This window comes from Ananas comosus, linkage group 2 (genome assembly GCF_001540865.1).
Source record: "Ananas comosus cultivar F153 linkage group 2, ASM154086v1, whole genome shotgun sequence".
In the NCBI taxonomy this organism is placed as follows: domain Eukaryota; kingdom Viridiplantae; phylum Streptophyta; class Magnoliopsida; order Poales; family Bromeliaceae; genus Ananas; species Ananas comosus.
The window spans coordinates 3782058-3800651 of record NC_033622.1 but is presented as its reverse complement, the minus strand read 5'-3'; the positions used below and the strand labels follow the sequence as shown (position 1 = coordinate 3800651).

Below are 18594 nucleotides of genomic sequence, written 5' to 3'. Positions count from 1 at the left end.
TCTTCTTCACCTTCTTCACCTTCACCTTGGGCTTTACTTCACCTCCTCCCCTTCGCCAACCTCTCCCTACATACATTATTGTTTCAATCTTTTCCCCACCAAACCCCAAGCATTATCCCCATCTCTCTCTCTCTCTAGATCTCTCTCTCTCTCTCTCTCTCTCTCTTGCCCCCTTTTGTTTGGTTCTGTGCTCTCCACATTATGGTTATGGTAATGGTGGTGGTGGTGGTGGTGGGTTTAGGTGCCGTGGTGGTCTCCTCCTTGTTTCGCCATTAAAGGCATTCCCTTTTCCTTTTTTCTTTCTCCTCCTTCGTTAAAGGAGAGAAGAGGAGGAGAGGGAGAGAAGAGATCAGGAGAGAGAGAGAGAGAGAAATGGGGGTGCTTTTGCTGCAGCTTTCGGGCTTCTGCTTCTGGTTTTGGGCTTTTGGCAGCGCCGCCGCCGCAGGGGAGCGGGAGGCGGCGGCGGCGGCGGTGGCGGTGGAGGGGAGGTACGCGGCGGCGGCGGCGGACGGCGACTTCGTGTGCGCGACGCTGGATTGGTGGCCGCCGGAGAAGTGCGACTACGGCACCTGCAGCTGGGGACTCGCCTCGCTTCTCAATTTGGTCAGAATTGCTTCACTCCTTCTCTTTTCCCAGTATTAATTTTTAGTGTGACAGTGATTAATGTGTGTTGTTTATTTGATGCCCAACTTTTGATTTGCTTGTTTCTAAGTTTGTATGTGGGTTTGTGTACCTACTTTTTTGATAATTAAACAAGTTTAAAAAGTTGATGCATTTTTAAACTCTCTCCTTTTTCTCTCTATATTTTTTGTTTTCCTTTTTTTTTTGGAGATTCTGCTGTGAGATGAAGGGAGCTCCAAGAGTGGAATTTTTAATTTTTAAAATGGTTTTCTACATGGGTTTTCCAATTAATTTGATGCCCAAATTTTTCTTTTTGGGTGGTAGTTTGCTATATGCGGTTGTTGTGTTATTTTATGGTTAAAGGTGCTTAAAAAAGTTGATGCATTTTGCTACTGTTTGTGTCCATGTAATTAGATCTCTTTATTAGACTTTTTGTTGTTTCTCTGCATATTATTCTCTTTTATGGAGGTTCTGTTGTGAGATAGGGGGAGCTTAATTTGTAGCCTTTTGTTTTCCCGCAATAGTTTTTCAGGTTGAAAATGACTTTTAGTTGAACTTACGGGGTTACTAAAATTTTTTACACCAGCACATAAAGAGAGTAGTAAAAAAAAAAAAAAAAAAATTTACTGTAGTTAATTTTTGGATAAACTGCGCGTTCGGTCCTCAAACTATGAGGTGGTTGACACTTTGGTCCTCAAATTTTAATTTATTGCAGTTTCTAGCACGAACTTTTTGAATTGTTGTAATCAAATACTATAATCCAATTTAGTCGACTAAATATTGATGTATTTTTAATATAGAAGTGTCGTAACAGTGTTTTAATTGATAATGCGCCAATAATTTGAATGTTACATCAGTTTTGCGTAAGCGATGTGTCAATATTTAGTCAACCAAAGTAGATTTGCTTGCAACAAATTCTGAAAGTTCTAGCTAAAAATTAGAACAAATTAAAATTTGAGTACCAAAGTGTCACCCGTCTCATAGTTTGAGGATCAAACGTGAGATTTACTGTTAATTTTTTGCTTTTTTTTTTTTTATCTATTTCTCTTTCATAATTGACTTCGCCACCACCTAGGTGAAGTCAGTTATGGTGTTTCGGAAAAAGTGGAGTTACGGGCAAATATAATTTATGGTGAACGGAACAACACAAGTGGGCATCTAGAGTCCGAAAACAACTTCTCCTCCCTTCACCCCCTTCCACTTTCGGTTTAACAAAAATATGCCCTTAAGTTTGATTGCTTAATTGTGCTATTGTTAGTTTTAGTTCTGGGATGTATAGTGCAGAGGAAGCGTAGAACTTAGAAGCCTTATAGATCTTTGGAAGTTCATGTATTATCCTCCAATATTTTTTTTTTTTTTCATTAACTCCTTGTTCTGCTGCCATAATATTAATCATACAAAAGCCCATATTCATCCTGCATTATATTTGCCATTTTGAGTAACTTTCATTTAAGTTCGATCTCTTTAGAGTTAAGGACAAATAACAGTTACTATCTTGTTGTTGGTAATTTTGTTAGTTCCTGTTCGGTTCTTAATTTAGATTGAAAAGATTGTTTTCAGAGTTGTGCAGCAAAGATGAATTAAAACTATGTGATTGACACAGGTGTTTCATCTTTTCCTTCGTGCAGAATCTTTCCAACCCTATTCTATTGAATGCGATCAAAGGTAAGAAAGTTTCCTCATATTCCAATTATATGATTTTTGTCCAAAGTTTTTGAACAAGGAGCCTTAATTCTTCTTCTTCTTCTCTCTTTTTTCTTTCTTTTTTTGTATTTCTTGTTCTCTCATTCAATGTTGTTTCCAGAATTTTCTCCATTGAAGCTTCGCCTAGGGGGCACATTGCAAGATAAGGTCATTTATGACACTGGAGACCCTGAACAAAAATGCACTCCGTTCGTCAAGAATGATTCGGAGATATTTGGGTTTTCCGAGGGCTGCTTACCTTTGAAGAGATGGGATGAACTCAACGACTTCTTTAGGAAAGCAGGGTATTTTTCTTTGCTGGATCATACACGTGTTTAACTAAATACGGCAAAAATATGTTTTAAGAATAATCTACAAGATAAATCTAAGAGAATTATTCTTTCTGCTTTCCCTTTAAGTACATTACAATACGTAACACTTTTTTCTTGTTATGGAGCTTGAACAAAACTGCGGCATCTAAACTGCAGGGCCGTAATCATTTTCGGGTTGAATGCACTCAACGGAAGGGTTCCTATGCCGGACGGTTCATTAGGAGGACCTTGGAACTACTCCAATGCTGCATCTTTTATTCGATATACAGTCAACAGAGGTTACACAATCCATGGTTGGGAGCTTGGTAAGATTCTTGGGGCTTCGATGTCTATTTCTGTGTCAAGAACTGTGGATATTACTAAATGCTACTCTACAGAACTAGCAACATAGAGATGTTGAACAAAGAAAATGTTTTTAATTTTCATCTCATCTGCGCGAAGTTAAGTCCTAATTCGCCGAACCTCGATCTTTTTCTATATCATGTAGTCCCCAGATTAGCAGTCCAATAATAAGATTACATGGTTCCAATTGAAAGTTAGACTTTTGCAGAAGTATTGTCGAGTAAAGCTAGCTTTTCGGGAAGGCACTAATGTGTTTCTCATTAATTTGCCTCCAGTAGCTTCATGCTGCAGGAAAAGCAGGAGCTTCAAATTGGAGCTTGCGGGCTTATAAGAAGCTCATTTCAGCTTTCACATGCAGCAGATGTTCCTGACTCTCCATTTGCCTCCAGTAGCTTCAAGCTGCAGCAAAAGAAGCAGCTTCAGAGCTCACTGGCTTAGAAGCTCATTTCAGCTTTCACCCACAGCAAATGTTGCTGACTTCTCATTTGCCAATCAGCCTAGTACTGCTTTGCAATTTAGAGACGGTGTTCCAGAACCCAACTCAAATGGGACCTTCGTCCTCTTTGCTTGGCAGGAAATGAACTTAGTGGAAATGGAGTCGGTGCTCGAGTTGGTGCAGATCAGTATGCTGCAGATGCGATCGCCCTCAAATCAATAATTGACGACATTTATCAAGGCTTCCCTGCTAAGCCATTGGTTATAGCACCAGGTGGCTTCTTTGACGCAGGCTGGTTCAGTGAGTTTATTACTAAAACAAAACCAAGCTCATTGGATGTAATCACCCACCACATCTACAATCTTGGTCCAGGTATTGTAACAAAAACCTAACATTAATTGTGCTCAATGAAGATCAAAAGTAAGGTCATGTAACTTATCAAATTTGGCAATCTTTCTTAGGTGTTGATGATCACCTGATCGACAAAATTCTTGATCCTTCGTATCTTGATGGTGAAGCCAGTACATTCAGCAACCTGCAGGGAATATTAAAAGCAGCAGGGACTAAAACTGTTGCATGGGTTGGTGAGGCTGGAGGCGCTTACAATAGCGGCCATCATCTCGTCACCGATTCTTTTGTTTTCAGCTTCTGGTAACCTTTTTCTTTCACTAATCCATAATTTTTTGAGCTTTACTTTTTGAATTGCTTATGGAAATAATTAGTTATGAAACTTCATAGGTATTTGGATCAGCTGGGCATGGCATCTAAGTATGATACTAAGAGCTACTGCCGACAGTCCTTGATTGGGGGGAACTACGGCCTTCTGAACAGAATCACCTTCGAACCAAATCCTGATTATTATAGGTTATTATCAGTATTTCCATCTGCAATTTATTTCTCCTCTTCCGATGCATGATTAACCTGCATAAGTCCATTACGCTACTAAACATATAGCAGAGTCGATTACAAATAATATTATCATCCTTGGAAGTTCAGACTTGATTTGAATTGCATCCTCAGATTTCTTTGTTTAACAAATCGGCAAAATTTGTCATAAACCTTCAAGGACTAAATTTGTCATAAACTCTAAATCGACAAAAGAAGCTACAATCACCTAACACAATCAGAATGTTATATTGCTCCCATGATGCAGCGCGCTGTTGTGGCACCGTTTAATGGGGAAAATTGCTTTGTTAACAAACTTCACGGGGACGGACAAAATACGGGCGTATGCACACTGTGCAAGACAATCAGTAAGTATTCAAACCGTCACGAAAAACTCATTCCATTTCTTTTTGCTCTTCGCCTTAATTTGTTTTTTGATTTTGCTTTTGTTTTTGTCAAACAAATGTGCAGCAAGGAATCACACTACTCTTGATCAACCTTAGCGGAAATACGACGACTCAAGTGTTTGCTACCACCGCAGCTGCTTTTCCCCAATCTTTAAAGCGCGATTCTAGCGATTCCAGGACGAGGTTCAGTCGTATTCGTCGGCATGGGAAAGCAACAAATTTCATGAGAGAAGAATACCACCTAACAGCTGAGGATGGGAACCTCCAAAGCCAAACAATGCTGTTGAATGGAAAGATCCTGGCCGTCGATTCGAGCGGGAATATCCCTAAATTCGAACCGATTCAAGTCGAAGCGTCGCAACCATTAACGGTTGCGCCTTTCTCCATTGTGTTTGCCCACATTCCCTACTTTTATGCTCCTGCTTGCAGGTAGAGTTCTTCTGCTGCATGTTGTTTTATACAGAAAGGATGGGGAACTAAGTTGCCCATTCTTTAATTTGTGATATTGATTGAAAGATTTGTGATTCTTTTTCTTTTTTCTTTTTTTCATTTCCTTAAATGTTTGATGAGATAATGGTTGAGGGAATAAAAAAGAATGAAAGATTTGTAATACTGAATATTTGTATTTGTGTTGGGGGCAAATTACCAATTCTGTTGGTGTACAGCAGAATATGGGTTAAATAGAAAGCTGGATTTGGCTTCATTGTTTTTTTTTTATATATTTTTTTTAAACATTAATTCTATATAATGTGATTTATGAATTAATTATGAGTAGAAGAATTTATTTATTACTATTATTTTTTTGTGGTTGTGATAGGATAGTTTGTAATTTTTCCGCCCAAGTAGTGGATAATATTTCTATAAAAAATTTGAAAGTAAAAAAAAAAAGAAGCTGTTTTAAGTTTTTATTCTATGTTGCGAGGCAAAAACCTTAGATCTATGATTATAAGCAATTTATAGTTTCTTATATTATTTTATGTGCAAGTTAATTTTGCTCAAATATATATATATACAAACAACAGTAACTAATATCAAACAAGGCCTTGGTTTTTCATAGTTACGGTTATAGTTTGATGCGTAAATCAATGGCAATTCATAAGTTATATATACTTGGATTAAGAAAATGAAATAGTTTACAAAAAGGGAAAAAAAAAAAAAAAAAAAAACCGCACGGATCTTATTAAACTTTAACATGTTTCAATACAAGTATTGAAATTAGTCATATTCCTTTGTTATATTCTATATAATTTCCAAATATAACAGCAAATTAACAGCTAATTTAATTTCTACAATATCATTAATTCAAAGATAATATAACTACTAATTAATTTATTTTTTGGATTAATTCATTCTATATGCTCGTAAAATCATTAAATTGTCTACCTAAGGGAATGTAATAATTAATTGAATAATAATTTTAAATCTAGACAGCAGTTGAGGGGACTAACTGGTTGTCATTTTCAGATAGCTAAATTAATTCCCGGATTGAGTAACTTTGACTGAAACGAAAATTAAGATTTACTGTATTTGATCGAAATAAAGTTCGCAATATATATACACTCAAAGATGTTAGGTAAGTATATATAAGTAAGTCTCAAAAAATGTATATAGATGGTAAGAAGTGGACGGCGTAACATTGACGTTAGATGTAGGTGCTTAATTAATTTCCCTTGATTGATTGTTGTATATGCACTTAATTTTTAATGCTTTCCGTTGATACATATCTTTGCTAAGTGCATGGCCAGCTTGCCCTCACGCGCGTTTCGTTCAACTAACACAGTTGGTGTGATGTCTTTAGCATGGCTGTTCAAGATGTGGTGGATAGTCCGTGGTGTTTAGGTACGTAAGATGAATCTACATCTTCGTAATGATTAACTTCTTCGAAACTAAATGATTGGAGAGAGAGTACGAGGAAGGGCAGGAGGAAGGTGACAGAAGGTAAAAGAAAGAGTTCCATCTTAATTAATTTCTGTGTATTGTTGCCGGTCTGCTCAAACAATATAATAAGCTATTCGCTTTATTCATTGAGGGCAAAAAAAAAAAAGTTTCATAGGCGAGATAGCTAGGACTTCAAAGAGGAGAACAAAGAGCCTAAAGAAAATTGACAAAAATAAAGAAAGAAAGAAGAAAGACAAAATAAGACGAAGAGATAAAAAAAAAGAGAGAGAGAATGAGGACGAGACGAGCAAGCTATCGAGTAAGGACCAATGCCCCACGGGGTAGTTAATTTGTGAAAGGACCAGCAATGTACGTACTACAAGAAAAGACAGTCGTAGAGGCGGTTTTTAGTAATTGTAGAGACAGTTTTTAATAGTTATAGAGGCGGTTTAAACCGCCTCTACAAATCGTAGTGGTGGTTCCTGCAACCGCCTCTAGATCGCCAGCGAATAACATAGATGCAGTTTGAGTGATCACCGAGGGAGCTTAGAGGGAGGTATGTAGAGGCGATTTCGACCGTCCCAATAGTAATATTTAATTATTTTTTAATAATTTTTTTATTTATAATATATTAATAACATAGAGACGTTTAAAACAGCCTCAACAAATTTTAATCTGTAGAGGCGGTTCAAACCGCCTCTAGAAATTTGCTAAATGACTCTCGTGACCACCCATTTAGACACTTTAAGTGGAACAAATTGACCACCCATTTAGACACTTTAAGTGGAACAAATGGAGCATAAACGATAGTTTTAAAAATGTCTTGCATTTAGAATATAATTCTTTATTTGCATCTTTTAACAACTTATGAAATTTATAATTATGATAATTAGCTTCTTGACTAGGCTATTCCACATGAGGTTCTACTGTTGCTTGGTGTGAGTCCACTATTTCAGCAAATTCATTCATGGGTATTTCTATTTCATTAGTTATTTGGGTATTTCTATTTCATTAGTTGTTTGTAACGACCCAGCCTACTAGTAACAATAACTCGTTGGGCCCAAGCACAGGCCGAAAATGCTTAAGCCCAGTTATTATTACTAGTGTCTAAGTCTTTTACAAACCCAATGATAATCCCATTCCCATCCGATGTGGGATTATTGGGGTGTCACAGACTCCCCCCGTTAAGGCCTTGACGTCTTCGTCAGTCCAATCACACACACAGCCCAAGATCACCAAGCGATGTGAGACTCGTCTCGCTAGCCCGTCATCCAGACCCTGGCTCAGTCGAGACTCGCCACACATGTCCAGCTGGTGAACTGGCTCTGATACCAAATGTAACGACCCAGCCCACTAGTAACAATAACTCGTTGAGCCCAAGCAGGCCCAAAATGCTTAAGCCCAGTTATTATTATTAGTGTTTAAGTCTCTTATAAACCCAATGACAACCCCATTCCCATCCGATGTGGGATTATTGGGATGTCACATTGTTGTACCAATAAGACCAACAGTATCACGTAAAAGTCCATGTACATTATCCAACCTTCCAAAATTTTGAGTTATAGGATTATACTCTTCCACATGCGATACTTCTTGTATAGGTTGAAAAGTTGAAGTACTGTCAACGGTATTAATTGAGGAAGTTAATGATAAAGGTTCCTCTCCGTGGCAAACCCAACTAGTATATCCTTTTAGAAAGCCGTCACATATCAAGTGTATTTTCGCATCCTCGTAAGTTTGTAACGAACAATTAATTAACACAACGTATGCAAGGGCACAATATCTTGCCACTATAGGATGCATTACAAAATGCAAATTCAAGAAATTATGATACTCTGTTTTTATAATCGTCACTATTTCAATGTTTTGTCATCCAACTTTTATCCATTATTGGAAAACAACTGAAAAAACAACAAAAACTTTATTTAATACCAATGCATAGTTATGAAGCTAATGATTAACCTAGTGCTAATAATTAACTAATGATAATAAAACTAAAATATTAACAAAAGCTAAGAATAAAAAAGAGGATATAGTATAACTTACCTAATCTGCAAACAGAAGAAATAGAAGATGACTTCAACCGCGGCAGTCCCACAAGTGAATTCTTCCCTCACTTTTTCTTCCTAATAGAAAATAAAACTTTTGCCCTGTAAATAAGAAGATCAATTCCATTGCATTAATTCAACTAAGTTGCATAAATATTGAATATTGCATGATTGCTAGTGTTAATAGTGGCATATCATTTTTATTACAGATTTGAAGTCCCTTCCTTGAAAATATCAATGTGATCACAAAGTCTTTTGAACTTTATTGTTTGGAAAGTTACATTATTATTATTACTACTTCACTACTGAACTTTTTTGAGTTTGAAATTAGGCCTTTAAAGTGTCTCAATTTAGCAATTAGTGCTTTAACATCAATTAATAATGAAATTAATGTATAATCATCCATGTTTGTTGCATTGGAATTTTTCATCTGATAAAATTAAGCATTGTCACGCTCCGGGATCTCTTTTTATAAGGCTGTCTAAAAAGAGGGCCAATTTAAAAACCAACAAATCAGCAAAAAGTGCCCAAATGTATACCTTTTTTTTTTTGAAACCATGACCCCAAGAATGACAGACCCGCCACAACTACAGAGGATCCGCTATCTATACGGACAAAGTGGAATAAATGGACCACCCATTTAGACACTTTAAGTGGAACAAATGGAGCATAAACGATAGTTTTGAAAATGTCTTGCATTCAGAATATAATTCTTTATTTGCATCTTTTAACAACTTATGAAATTTATAATTATGATAATTAGCTTCTTGATTAGGCTATTCCACATGAGAACCGCCTATAAAAATTTGCTAAATGACTCTCGTGACCACCCATTTAGACACTTTAAGTGGAACAAATGAAGCATAAACGATAATTTTGAAAATGTCTTGCATTCAGAATATAATTCTTTATTTGCATCTTTTAACAACTTATGAAATTTATAATTATGATAATTAGCTTCTTGACTAGGCTATTCCACATGAGGTTCTACTGNATGAAAAATCTAAAAACCTTTTAAAATATGTTTCACACACAAAAACCTTTTATTTTTTTTGAAAACAAGCTACCACGAGGGGTAGAAAATAATTTTCATAAATCCATATAATATTCACAAAATAGTTGTATTCGATATTTCAAACTATGCCATAAGCAAGCTAATATGTACTTGAATACCATTAGTCATATTCTAATTTTGAGTTTTTTATAATTAAGATTTAGGAGTACAAAGTATGACTACCAGGAAAGAAATGTGAATAGATCATAATTTGGTTAGATAGGTTATTAGATGCGATATTTTATTAATTACAACTAATATGGTTTATTTTAATATTTAATATTACATTTTTACATCTGTCTAGCACTTAAATACCTATTTCACTTATGTTTGACTCTATTATGTGACTTTATATAATGTATGAAAAGTCATTGCATAAGATCCTACAAAGAGAATGAATAATTTTTGTGAATTTAACTATTTGGCTCCAAACAACGCGGGCGCGTGCGCGCGCGCGCGCGCGCGCGCACACACACACACACACACACATATATATATATATATATATATAGAATGCTTTTATAAAAATTATATATTTGTGTGACACCCCAAAAATTATATATTTGTGTGACACCCCAATAGTCCTACATTGGATGGGAATGGGGTTATTATTGGATATACAAAAGAACTTCACTTTAGTAATAATAACTGGGCTTAAGCATTTTAGACCGGTGGTTTTAGCCCGACGAGTTATTATTGCTAGCGGGTCGGGTCGTTACATTTGGTATCAGAGCCAGTTCACCAGCCGGAAGTTGAGATTAGTGTGACACCCCAATAGTCCCACATCGGATGGGAAAGGGGTTGTCATTGGATTTATAAGAGATTTATACACTAGTAATAATAACTGGGCTTAAGCATTTTGGGCCGGTTGTTGGGCCCAACGAGTTATTGTTGCTAGTGGGCTTGGTCGTTACATTTGGTATCAGAGCCGGTTCACCAGCTGGACATGTGTGGCGAGTCTCGGCTGAGCCAGGGTCTGGATGACGGGTTAGCGAGACGAGTCTCATATCGTCTGGTGATCTTGGGCTGTGTGTGTGATTGGACTGACGAGGACGTCAGGGCCTTATCGGGGGGAGTCTGTGACACCCCAATAGTCCCACATTGGATGGGAAAGGGGTTGTCATTGGGTTTATAAGAGATTTAGACACTAGTAATAATAACTGGGCTTAAGCATTTTGGGCCGGTTGTTGGGCCCAACGAGTTATTGTTGCTAGTGGGCTGGATCGTTACAATTAGTCTTGGTTGAGCAAGGTCTGAATGACAGATTAAGTTAGGATTGGCGATTGACAGGCTAAGTCATGGTCGAAATGACAAAGGCTAGCGAGACAAGTCTCATATCGCTTAGTGATCTTGGGTTTTGTGTGTGTTTAGAGCTGACGAGCACGTCCGGGCCTAGACGGGGGGAGTCTGTGACACCCTAATAGTTGCACATCGGATGAGAATGGAATTGTCATTGGGTATATAAGAGAACTCCACCCTAGTAATAATAATTGGACTTAAGCATTTTGGGTCGGTGGTTTTGGCAAACGAGTTATTATTACTAGCGAGTCGGGAAGTTACATTTGGCATCACTGTGTCATGCCCCCAGGTTCAGCTTTACCCGAGCTCACCAACAAATCGGCCGCATACATAGGAAGCCCTGTGTACACGAAGCGATAGAAGCACCTATAACAGTACAAGAACCACTACTAGAGCGTAACAGAGCTACTAGAACAAAAATAAATAGTCACATGTACATACATGTAATCCAAAGTGTGTAATATAAACCAAAAGTACATCATCGTCATCATCCCTCAACTCTGAACAGCAAAATAGATAAAACTGTATGTATATGACTATAAACAACTACCATCTCCAAAATGGTAGTCCTCTAGCTCAACGACCGAGGTGGACAGGGATCTAGCTCGCGACTCCCTTATCTCGATTAGTAGCAGCAGTGGTAATCGACGGCTCTGCGAGAAAAAGTAAAAAAATGAGTGTGAGAACTACTGTAAAACAAGTAATCCTCAGTGCATACCATCACTGACCTCAACGGCCTACCCACTAAGTCTAGAAAACTAACAATATAGGTAGTAGGTAAAAGAAACAGTACGGTAAGCTGGAAGAAACTTTATAGCTACTATGTCACTATACTATCTTTAGTCATATCATGTTCTCTGTGTACCCATGCATCACTAACACAAAAAATATAATAACCATCTCAGACCCAATCCAACAGGGACTTCCTATACAGCTCGTCCAGCCTGTGCCTAAGCTACACCGCACACCACCCTCGGGGTGGCCGAACCAAGTAACATGTCCAAATGGGATGGCTACGACATCAATGCAAGAAAACCAGACTCCGGAGCGGCACTCGTGAGCGCGACCCAACTAAATATGCAAACGTGTCTCTGTTGAGCTCAAGCAGGCACACAAGCTATAATCAATGCAGATGGTCGACGGGTCAATGAATCAAAGTTCACATGCCCTCAGCACAATCTGATGCAACAAGTATAGATTTGGGTCCACCGTCAACCTCGACGGTACCCAACAGTATGGAACAGCCTAAATTTTACTGTAAAAATGAGCTCGACATCTGAGCACGAGCGTAATCTTAGTCTACACTAGTCTAAGTATTCACGACGCACTAACAGCGGTGATACAAAAGAGAAATCAGCTCCTGAAGCTAAATCTGTTAACTTTTCGAAAAGTGAGGTGTGTAGGTTTAGAGAATTTTCTCCCAAGTCAAGTCCCATGTTTAGCACGCAATGATCATATTTAACTAATAATATGCAATTTCATGAATTCGAACTACTAATAAGATAATCAATATAAAACTATGTATGCTGTAATCTCTATAACTTAGAAGGAATTTCGAAGACTTCGGTTAATATTAACCCACCTTAAAAGCTAATCCAACCACGGATCGAACTGAAACTCTATAGGCACCTTCCTTAGCTCCAATCAAAAGGCAAGTGAAGATAAAATCCAAAAACCCCTGTCGAAGTTAACGCTTAAAAGCCGAATAAAGTTTCTAACGGAAGTCAATATTACATATAAATTCGACCTTGGAATGTAATTTCATTAATTCAAAGCCATTGTACCTTACAATTCAGTTTGGAGCAACTTTGAATCAACTAGAATTTAGGCATGGATCAGTTAGAATCCCCTAAAAATAACTCACAAGAAAGTTGGAGTCACAAATCGCAAAGATGGAGCTTCAATATTGAAAATCAGCATTGCAACCAAAATTACCTCAATTGAAGCTCAATTCCACAACAATTTCAGCTAAATAACTTGCTTCCCTAGCTCCTCACACTCAGGTAGTCCAAGAATAGGTTCCAATTTATCATCTTAATGCGTCAAAATCCATCAATTTCACCCTCAAGTTCAATGGCCACTGTTGGGATGCGCTGTTGTAGCTGCTGAACTACACCTTGGTGCTATGTATTTCTTGCTCCACAAGAAAATCCAGGGCAAGATAAGGCTAGGGGGCAATCCACTAGTGATCTTTGGCTTCTATATTACAAGGAAAATCTATACTTCACCATGAAAATCTATTACAAATAAGAAATAGAGGTTAAGAATTCGGCTTCGACGTAAAAACTGTTTTTGGGTTTTCGACCTCAATGAAAAGTAAAATTCTCGCTCATCTTATCTCCAAATTGGTCCAAACAAGATTTTAATCACAAGAGGATGAAGTCAAGATCACTATCGGTCCTTCCAAAGTTCAGCTTCTAGGACAAATTCAAATGGATTTTATCGAAGTCCAAAATTGGTCCAGTTCAGTCCAGTAAATCAGAATTTCAACTTCCCCCTACACAACTACATATATTCAATTTCGAATTTGGAGCTTCAAAACTCCTCCAATTAAGCTCCCTTCTCTCATATACTCTGCTGCCAACCAGCAGAGAAGAGAGCGTAATTGAAGAAATTGGAGGAAATTTGTTGCAAGGATGGAGTTCCCAGGTGGAGAGAAGTTAGAGTTCCACCAACACTCCAACTCAACAAAGTGGATACAAAGTAATCCACAATTTCATCAATTATCAAAATACTCTCAACATACTGAAATTTCAGCATAGATATCAAAAGTGCGCTAATTACCTCATAACTAAGCTGAGTTTAGCTAAATACAAGAGTCCAATAACTCTCATTCTTCACGAAATCCTCAGCTTAAATCCAATTTAGCCTCCCCAACTCCCAGCTTGAAGGATTAGACCGAAGTTGATAAAAGTCAATACAATGCAATAGAAGAAATCAGCTTGATGGACTAAACTCATTAATTAAGTCATACAAACCTGAATTCTCAGCTTATGGAGGATTACACCTGAGCCCCACTACTGTTCAATCATCCCAAAAGGGCAACACCTTCGAATTGGGAGCAGCCATAGGCCGCACAAGACCTCTCTCATGGCTGCCAATGTTGCAGTTATCATGCTGGCAGCAGTGTAGTTGGCAGTAATGCAGCCAATTGCTACTCGAGTGAGGTGGGAGAAGCAAAAGGAGTAGATGAAGCTAGACACATCCTGCTGTAGCTGAATAGTCCATTGTTCCTGCTGTGAAGGCCTGCTATAGGTGGTGGGGAGCTTCCACTGCAGCTGGCAGCAATGCTTCTGCCGTTGCCAGCAATGCTTCTGCCGTTGCTGCAGAGTGTGACAGCAGTAATAGCCGGCTTCTAAGGATGCTACGCAGGGAGAGGGGTGGCAAGGAATGAATGGGATAGTAGAAGAGAAGGGAAGAAGGAGAAGAGAGAAGAGGAGTCAAGCTAGCTGCTGGCTACTATAAGACAAAACTTACTAATATGTTCCAGTTGAATTAAATTCTTATTTGTTTGTAGCATCCAATTCGAGTGAAAATGATTCCAACTCGTCCTAAATACTTATTGAGTCGCTCAAACTGTAATCATTCGAATAGAAAAATTTTCAGGACACTACACGCTGCACCTAGCTCCCGAGGTACGAGAGTCGCCGACCGGACCTATGTGGGTACTTCGATCCGAAGTCGGTACTGTGGAGCATGCTCGGCGATGTTCCCTTCACTCTTATTACTTCTGGCATATATATCTAGTTTATTTGAGCTTGACACCATATGACTTCGTTATACATATGCTCTACTTAGTTATACTCCTGTTTCCATTTGCTATGACCTAGAAGTAGAGTGGTAGTGGTTATACATGATCGTGTACACCATTGTTGACCTGAGTAGTTGGTTCGTGTGGATACCTTATTGTTGACCTGGGCAGTCAGTTCTCATGGATACACCATTGTTGACCGGTGTGGTTGGTTCTCATGGGTACATCCTAGATGACCGGTGTCACGCCCCAAACCCGAGGCGTAACAGACGCCGCATACCTGCTAAACAAGCAAATATGCAAGGCTACAGAATCAGACGGAAACTAGCAAAAAGATGATTATCAATTTTTCACTAAATTCAAATAATCCAAAAGATGAGACTAAGAAATTTAATTTCAACTAAAGCCGAACGAAATTCTAACGTCTATAAAATTAAAGCTTACTACGAATCACAAGAAAGATTCGGTCCACAACGTACCATAAGTAACAAAAGTGGGTACGAAGAAATAACGAAACAAAAGCAGATAACAACGATTATCTACGTAGTCCAAAGATTCACATCCAAAAATACTAGATAGAAAAATAAAAGGGATTAAAATCAAAACAGCTACGTCTAACGTTCACTCGGTCTCAGCCCCGCCAAGCAAATCAATCTCGGTACCTGGGTAAGCAACCATACATCACATTAGTCGGATTAAACATACAATACGAATAAATAAATGAATACAAAAATTAATTCAAGCGACTGATTTTCAATTTGTAAAAATTTCAGAAAACAAGAATTTGTCAAAACTTAAAATCCAGATCGGATTGAAATTATAATTTTACAAATGCATTTCTCTTTCAGCAAATAAACAAAATAAATATTAAGTCTCCGGCACCTAACTATATCATATGATCCGTTGGCGAGATCCAAAGGCACCCGAAGGTGCAAACAAAACAAAGGCACCCGAAGGCGCAAACAAAGCAGAGGCACCGAAGGTGCATGTACAAAACAGAGGCACCCGAAGGCGCAAACAAAACAGAGGCGCGGATAGGCGCAGGCACCCGAAGGCGCAATACAAAGACGAAGCTCGCTTCTATAACAAAATACATGTCGGCATGGCCAACATTAGCATAGCAGAATACCAAGAGACATCATACTTCAAAAATCGTCCAGTCACTAATTTACAGAACATATTATCAAGTTTCAAAATTCATTTTGCTAAAATGGCTTGTCAATCACAGTTGAAGCTCAATTTACAGAAATATTTAATAATATGCTTAACCCTTAACTTTAAAATCTACAAAATAAGATTTTCATACAATCGAAATATTTTCCTAAATTATCTTACGAAAAACTAACGGGTGTCCAGTCGCTTACCTCAAAAGCGGCTTCTAAGCTAAGAAGCTATCCAGTCGAAAATTGCACGAAAAATTAATCACCGAAACCTAAAATAGAGAAATACGATTCTCTATAAGCTACTTAAAATAAACTTACAAAGATGACATATATACATTTAGAAAGCAAGCTTATACAAAAATCTGAATTCAGATAGGTTCACATAGGTTGACAAAATCGGCTACAAATGCGCGCAAAAAGGTCAAGATGGAGCACGAAAGAGATTTAGAATACATTCGACGAAACTCAATTAGCAATCAAAAGGATGATAAGTTTCAAATATTAAAGTTTTCAAAGAAACAAGATAATATGAATGAAGTTTTAAATAATAAACGAAGGATCTAATGCTCGAAACGAGGGTTTTCAATTGTTGAAATATTGATTGACAATTTGCAATTAGATGGGATCAAATTAGAAACAAAAAATAAGGTTCGCCCTCTTTTAGGCATTTTATCAAACATATAAGGAGCATTACAAGAAGTATGTAGAATATGGAGAATTTATATATAACTAAATCAGATAGAGATACAAAATAAATGATAGTTCAAATAACACATATAATCATGAACAAGGAGGTTGGATGATCTCAAGATTTAATGAAAGAGATAAAAAAGATGAAAAACAAGAACCTCTTCAAAGACGGAGACAACGACAACGAGATACCGAACCAAAAATGCCGATAGAGATCAAGCAAAAAGGGTTGCGGCAGCGGCGGCCACGGATAACGGCGATGACGGTAGGGATCGAATAGCGTCGCACGCGCATGTGAGGAGCGGCAGTGGCATACGGACGATGTGAAGGAGGAGAGAGAGAGTCGTGCGGGGGAAAAAGAGAGATCGGGTGAGGGTTGGCATAGGAAGACCTAATTAAATTAGGGGCTAATTAGGTAATAATATGCCGCCGAGTCCCTCGAAGATTGGAAATTACGAAAAGGTCCAAACTTAATAAGATAGGGGTCAAAACAAGAGATTTAAAAGTATGGGGTATTACAACCGGAGCGGTCGATGCTCTTATACTCACGTTGTTGTTGACCCCATACTTTCTTGTTAACCTGAGGGGTCGATGCTTTGTTGATGACCTTGTACAGTCTATTCTTGTTGACATGAGTGTTTGATGCTCATATAGCAGTGTTGTCTCGACGACCTATTGGTCGGTGTACCTTGAGGGGTCAGATTGTAGGCTATTTGCCGATGTATGGCTATTGATCGTATTTGCATCGATCGCCATAGCTCGAAAGCATTTCACGTACACCAACGGTATGATCTACCGCAAGAGGGTGTTCTTTTCCGAAAAAAATGGTCGCACTTCCAACTCGTGAGCCCAGCGGTCATTGCTAGGGTTATATGCCAGGTGGACGAGCAGGACGTGGCTTTTGCCTAAGGTCTTTAGACCGACACGGTGGTGCAGATTGGGTACTTTTGGGACTATTCGTCTGGTTGACGCATATTAGTTACGGTAGCGTTTGTTGCATTGTAATTCCATTTCCTTCCACTTATATTGCTACCGTAGACTCTGCTTTACATATACTCGGTTATCAGTGAGTACACTTGCCTTCGTCGGCCTGCGGTACCCACTGGGAAACCCTTTGTTGGTTTCTTACTCCCTCTTTTTTTAGGTGACTTGGGTGGTAGCTGTCGAGACGATGCGTGAGAACGTAGATAGTGAGCTTGTGATATAGGTTCTGACTTACGATATAATCTTTGGATTCTTCTCATGTTTTATACAGATATCATTAGATAGACATTATTGATAGTCCAGAATCTACACCTTTACATAGGATAGTAGATAGACAATCGTGGTTCAGCTGTTGTTTATCCATGTGAGAATTTGGTTACCCGTAAGATTTTGGATACTTGAGCTTTTGGATACTCGAGGGTTTGGATACTTGTAGATTTTGGAAACTTGAGGTTTCGGTTTCTTGTGGTTTTGAAGTTGGATTTCGAATGATAGATTTCTACCCCTTGTGATAGCATGTTTTTAAAAGAAAAGTTTTCGTGTGGGAAATGATTTTCAAAGTGGTTTTTCGGCTTTTTGTGGACTTTTGGAAATCTAGACTTTCAAAGTGAAGCTTTCGTGTGGGAGGTGCTTTTAACTAATATGAATGAATGTGAAATTGATGTGGAATGGTTGTAACTAAGAAGGGCAAACTGTATGATGTGAAACTTGTGAAATGATAATATTTGAGACTCGTGAATGTTGTTTGTGTGAGCGGATGTCATAGTTGACATTTGTACTATGTGCTACGCCGTACAAATACAGGGGAGACTCTGTCCATTTGGAACGGAGAGTTTTCTGCCTTTGTGGTGGGTCTATTACATCTCTGGGTCAAGGTTAGAAGAAAAAAAAATTTGGGCACTTTTTCATCGACTCTGATTTACTAAATGACCCGATTTCAAAATGGCTTACTAAACGCACCCCGAGGCATGACAATTTATTACGTGACTTTGCATAACATATACAATAATTATAAACTTAA

The 18594-nt window shown here is 38.2% G+C and overlaps 1 protein-coding gene and 1 long non-coding RNA gene across 2 annotated transcripts; one reads left to right on the top strand and one right to left on the bottom strand.

Moving 5' to 3' along the window:
* Positions 1-5425, top strand: LOC109724136 (heparanase-like protein 3). The gene is made up of 9 exons (XM_020252846.1): positions 1-603; positions 2250-2286; positions 2426-2609; positions 2793-2941; positions 3553-3786; positions 3876-4065; positions 4153-4278; positions 4568-4667; positions 4771-5425. The coding sequence occupies exons 1-9, from the start codon at positions 373-375 to the stop codon at positions 5137-5139; spliced, it is 1620 nt and encodes a 539-aa protein (XP_020108435.1). The 5' UTR covers positions 1-372; the 3' UTR covers positions 5140-5425.
* On the bottom strand, positions 15148-16945 carry LOC109703577. Its single transcript, XR_002213987.1, has 3 exons — positions 16748-16945; positions 16101-16168; positions 15148-15398 (listed from the first exon to the last, which is right to left on the bottom strand). It is a non-coding gene; the product is annotated as an uncharacterized LOC109703577 (long non-coding RNA).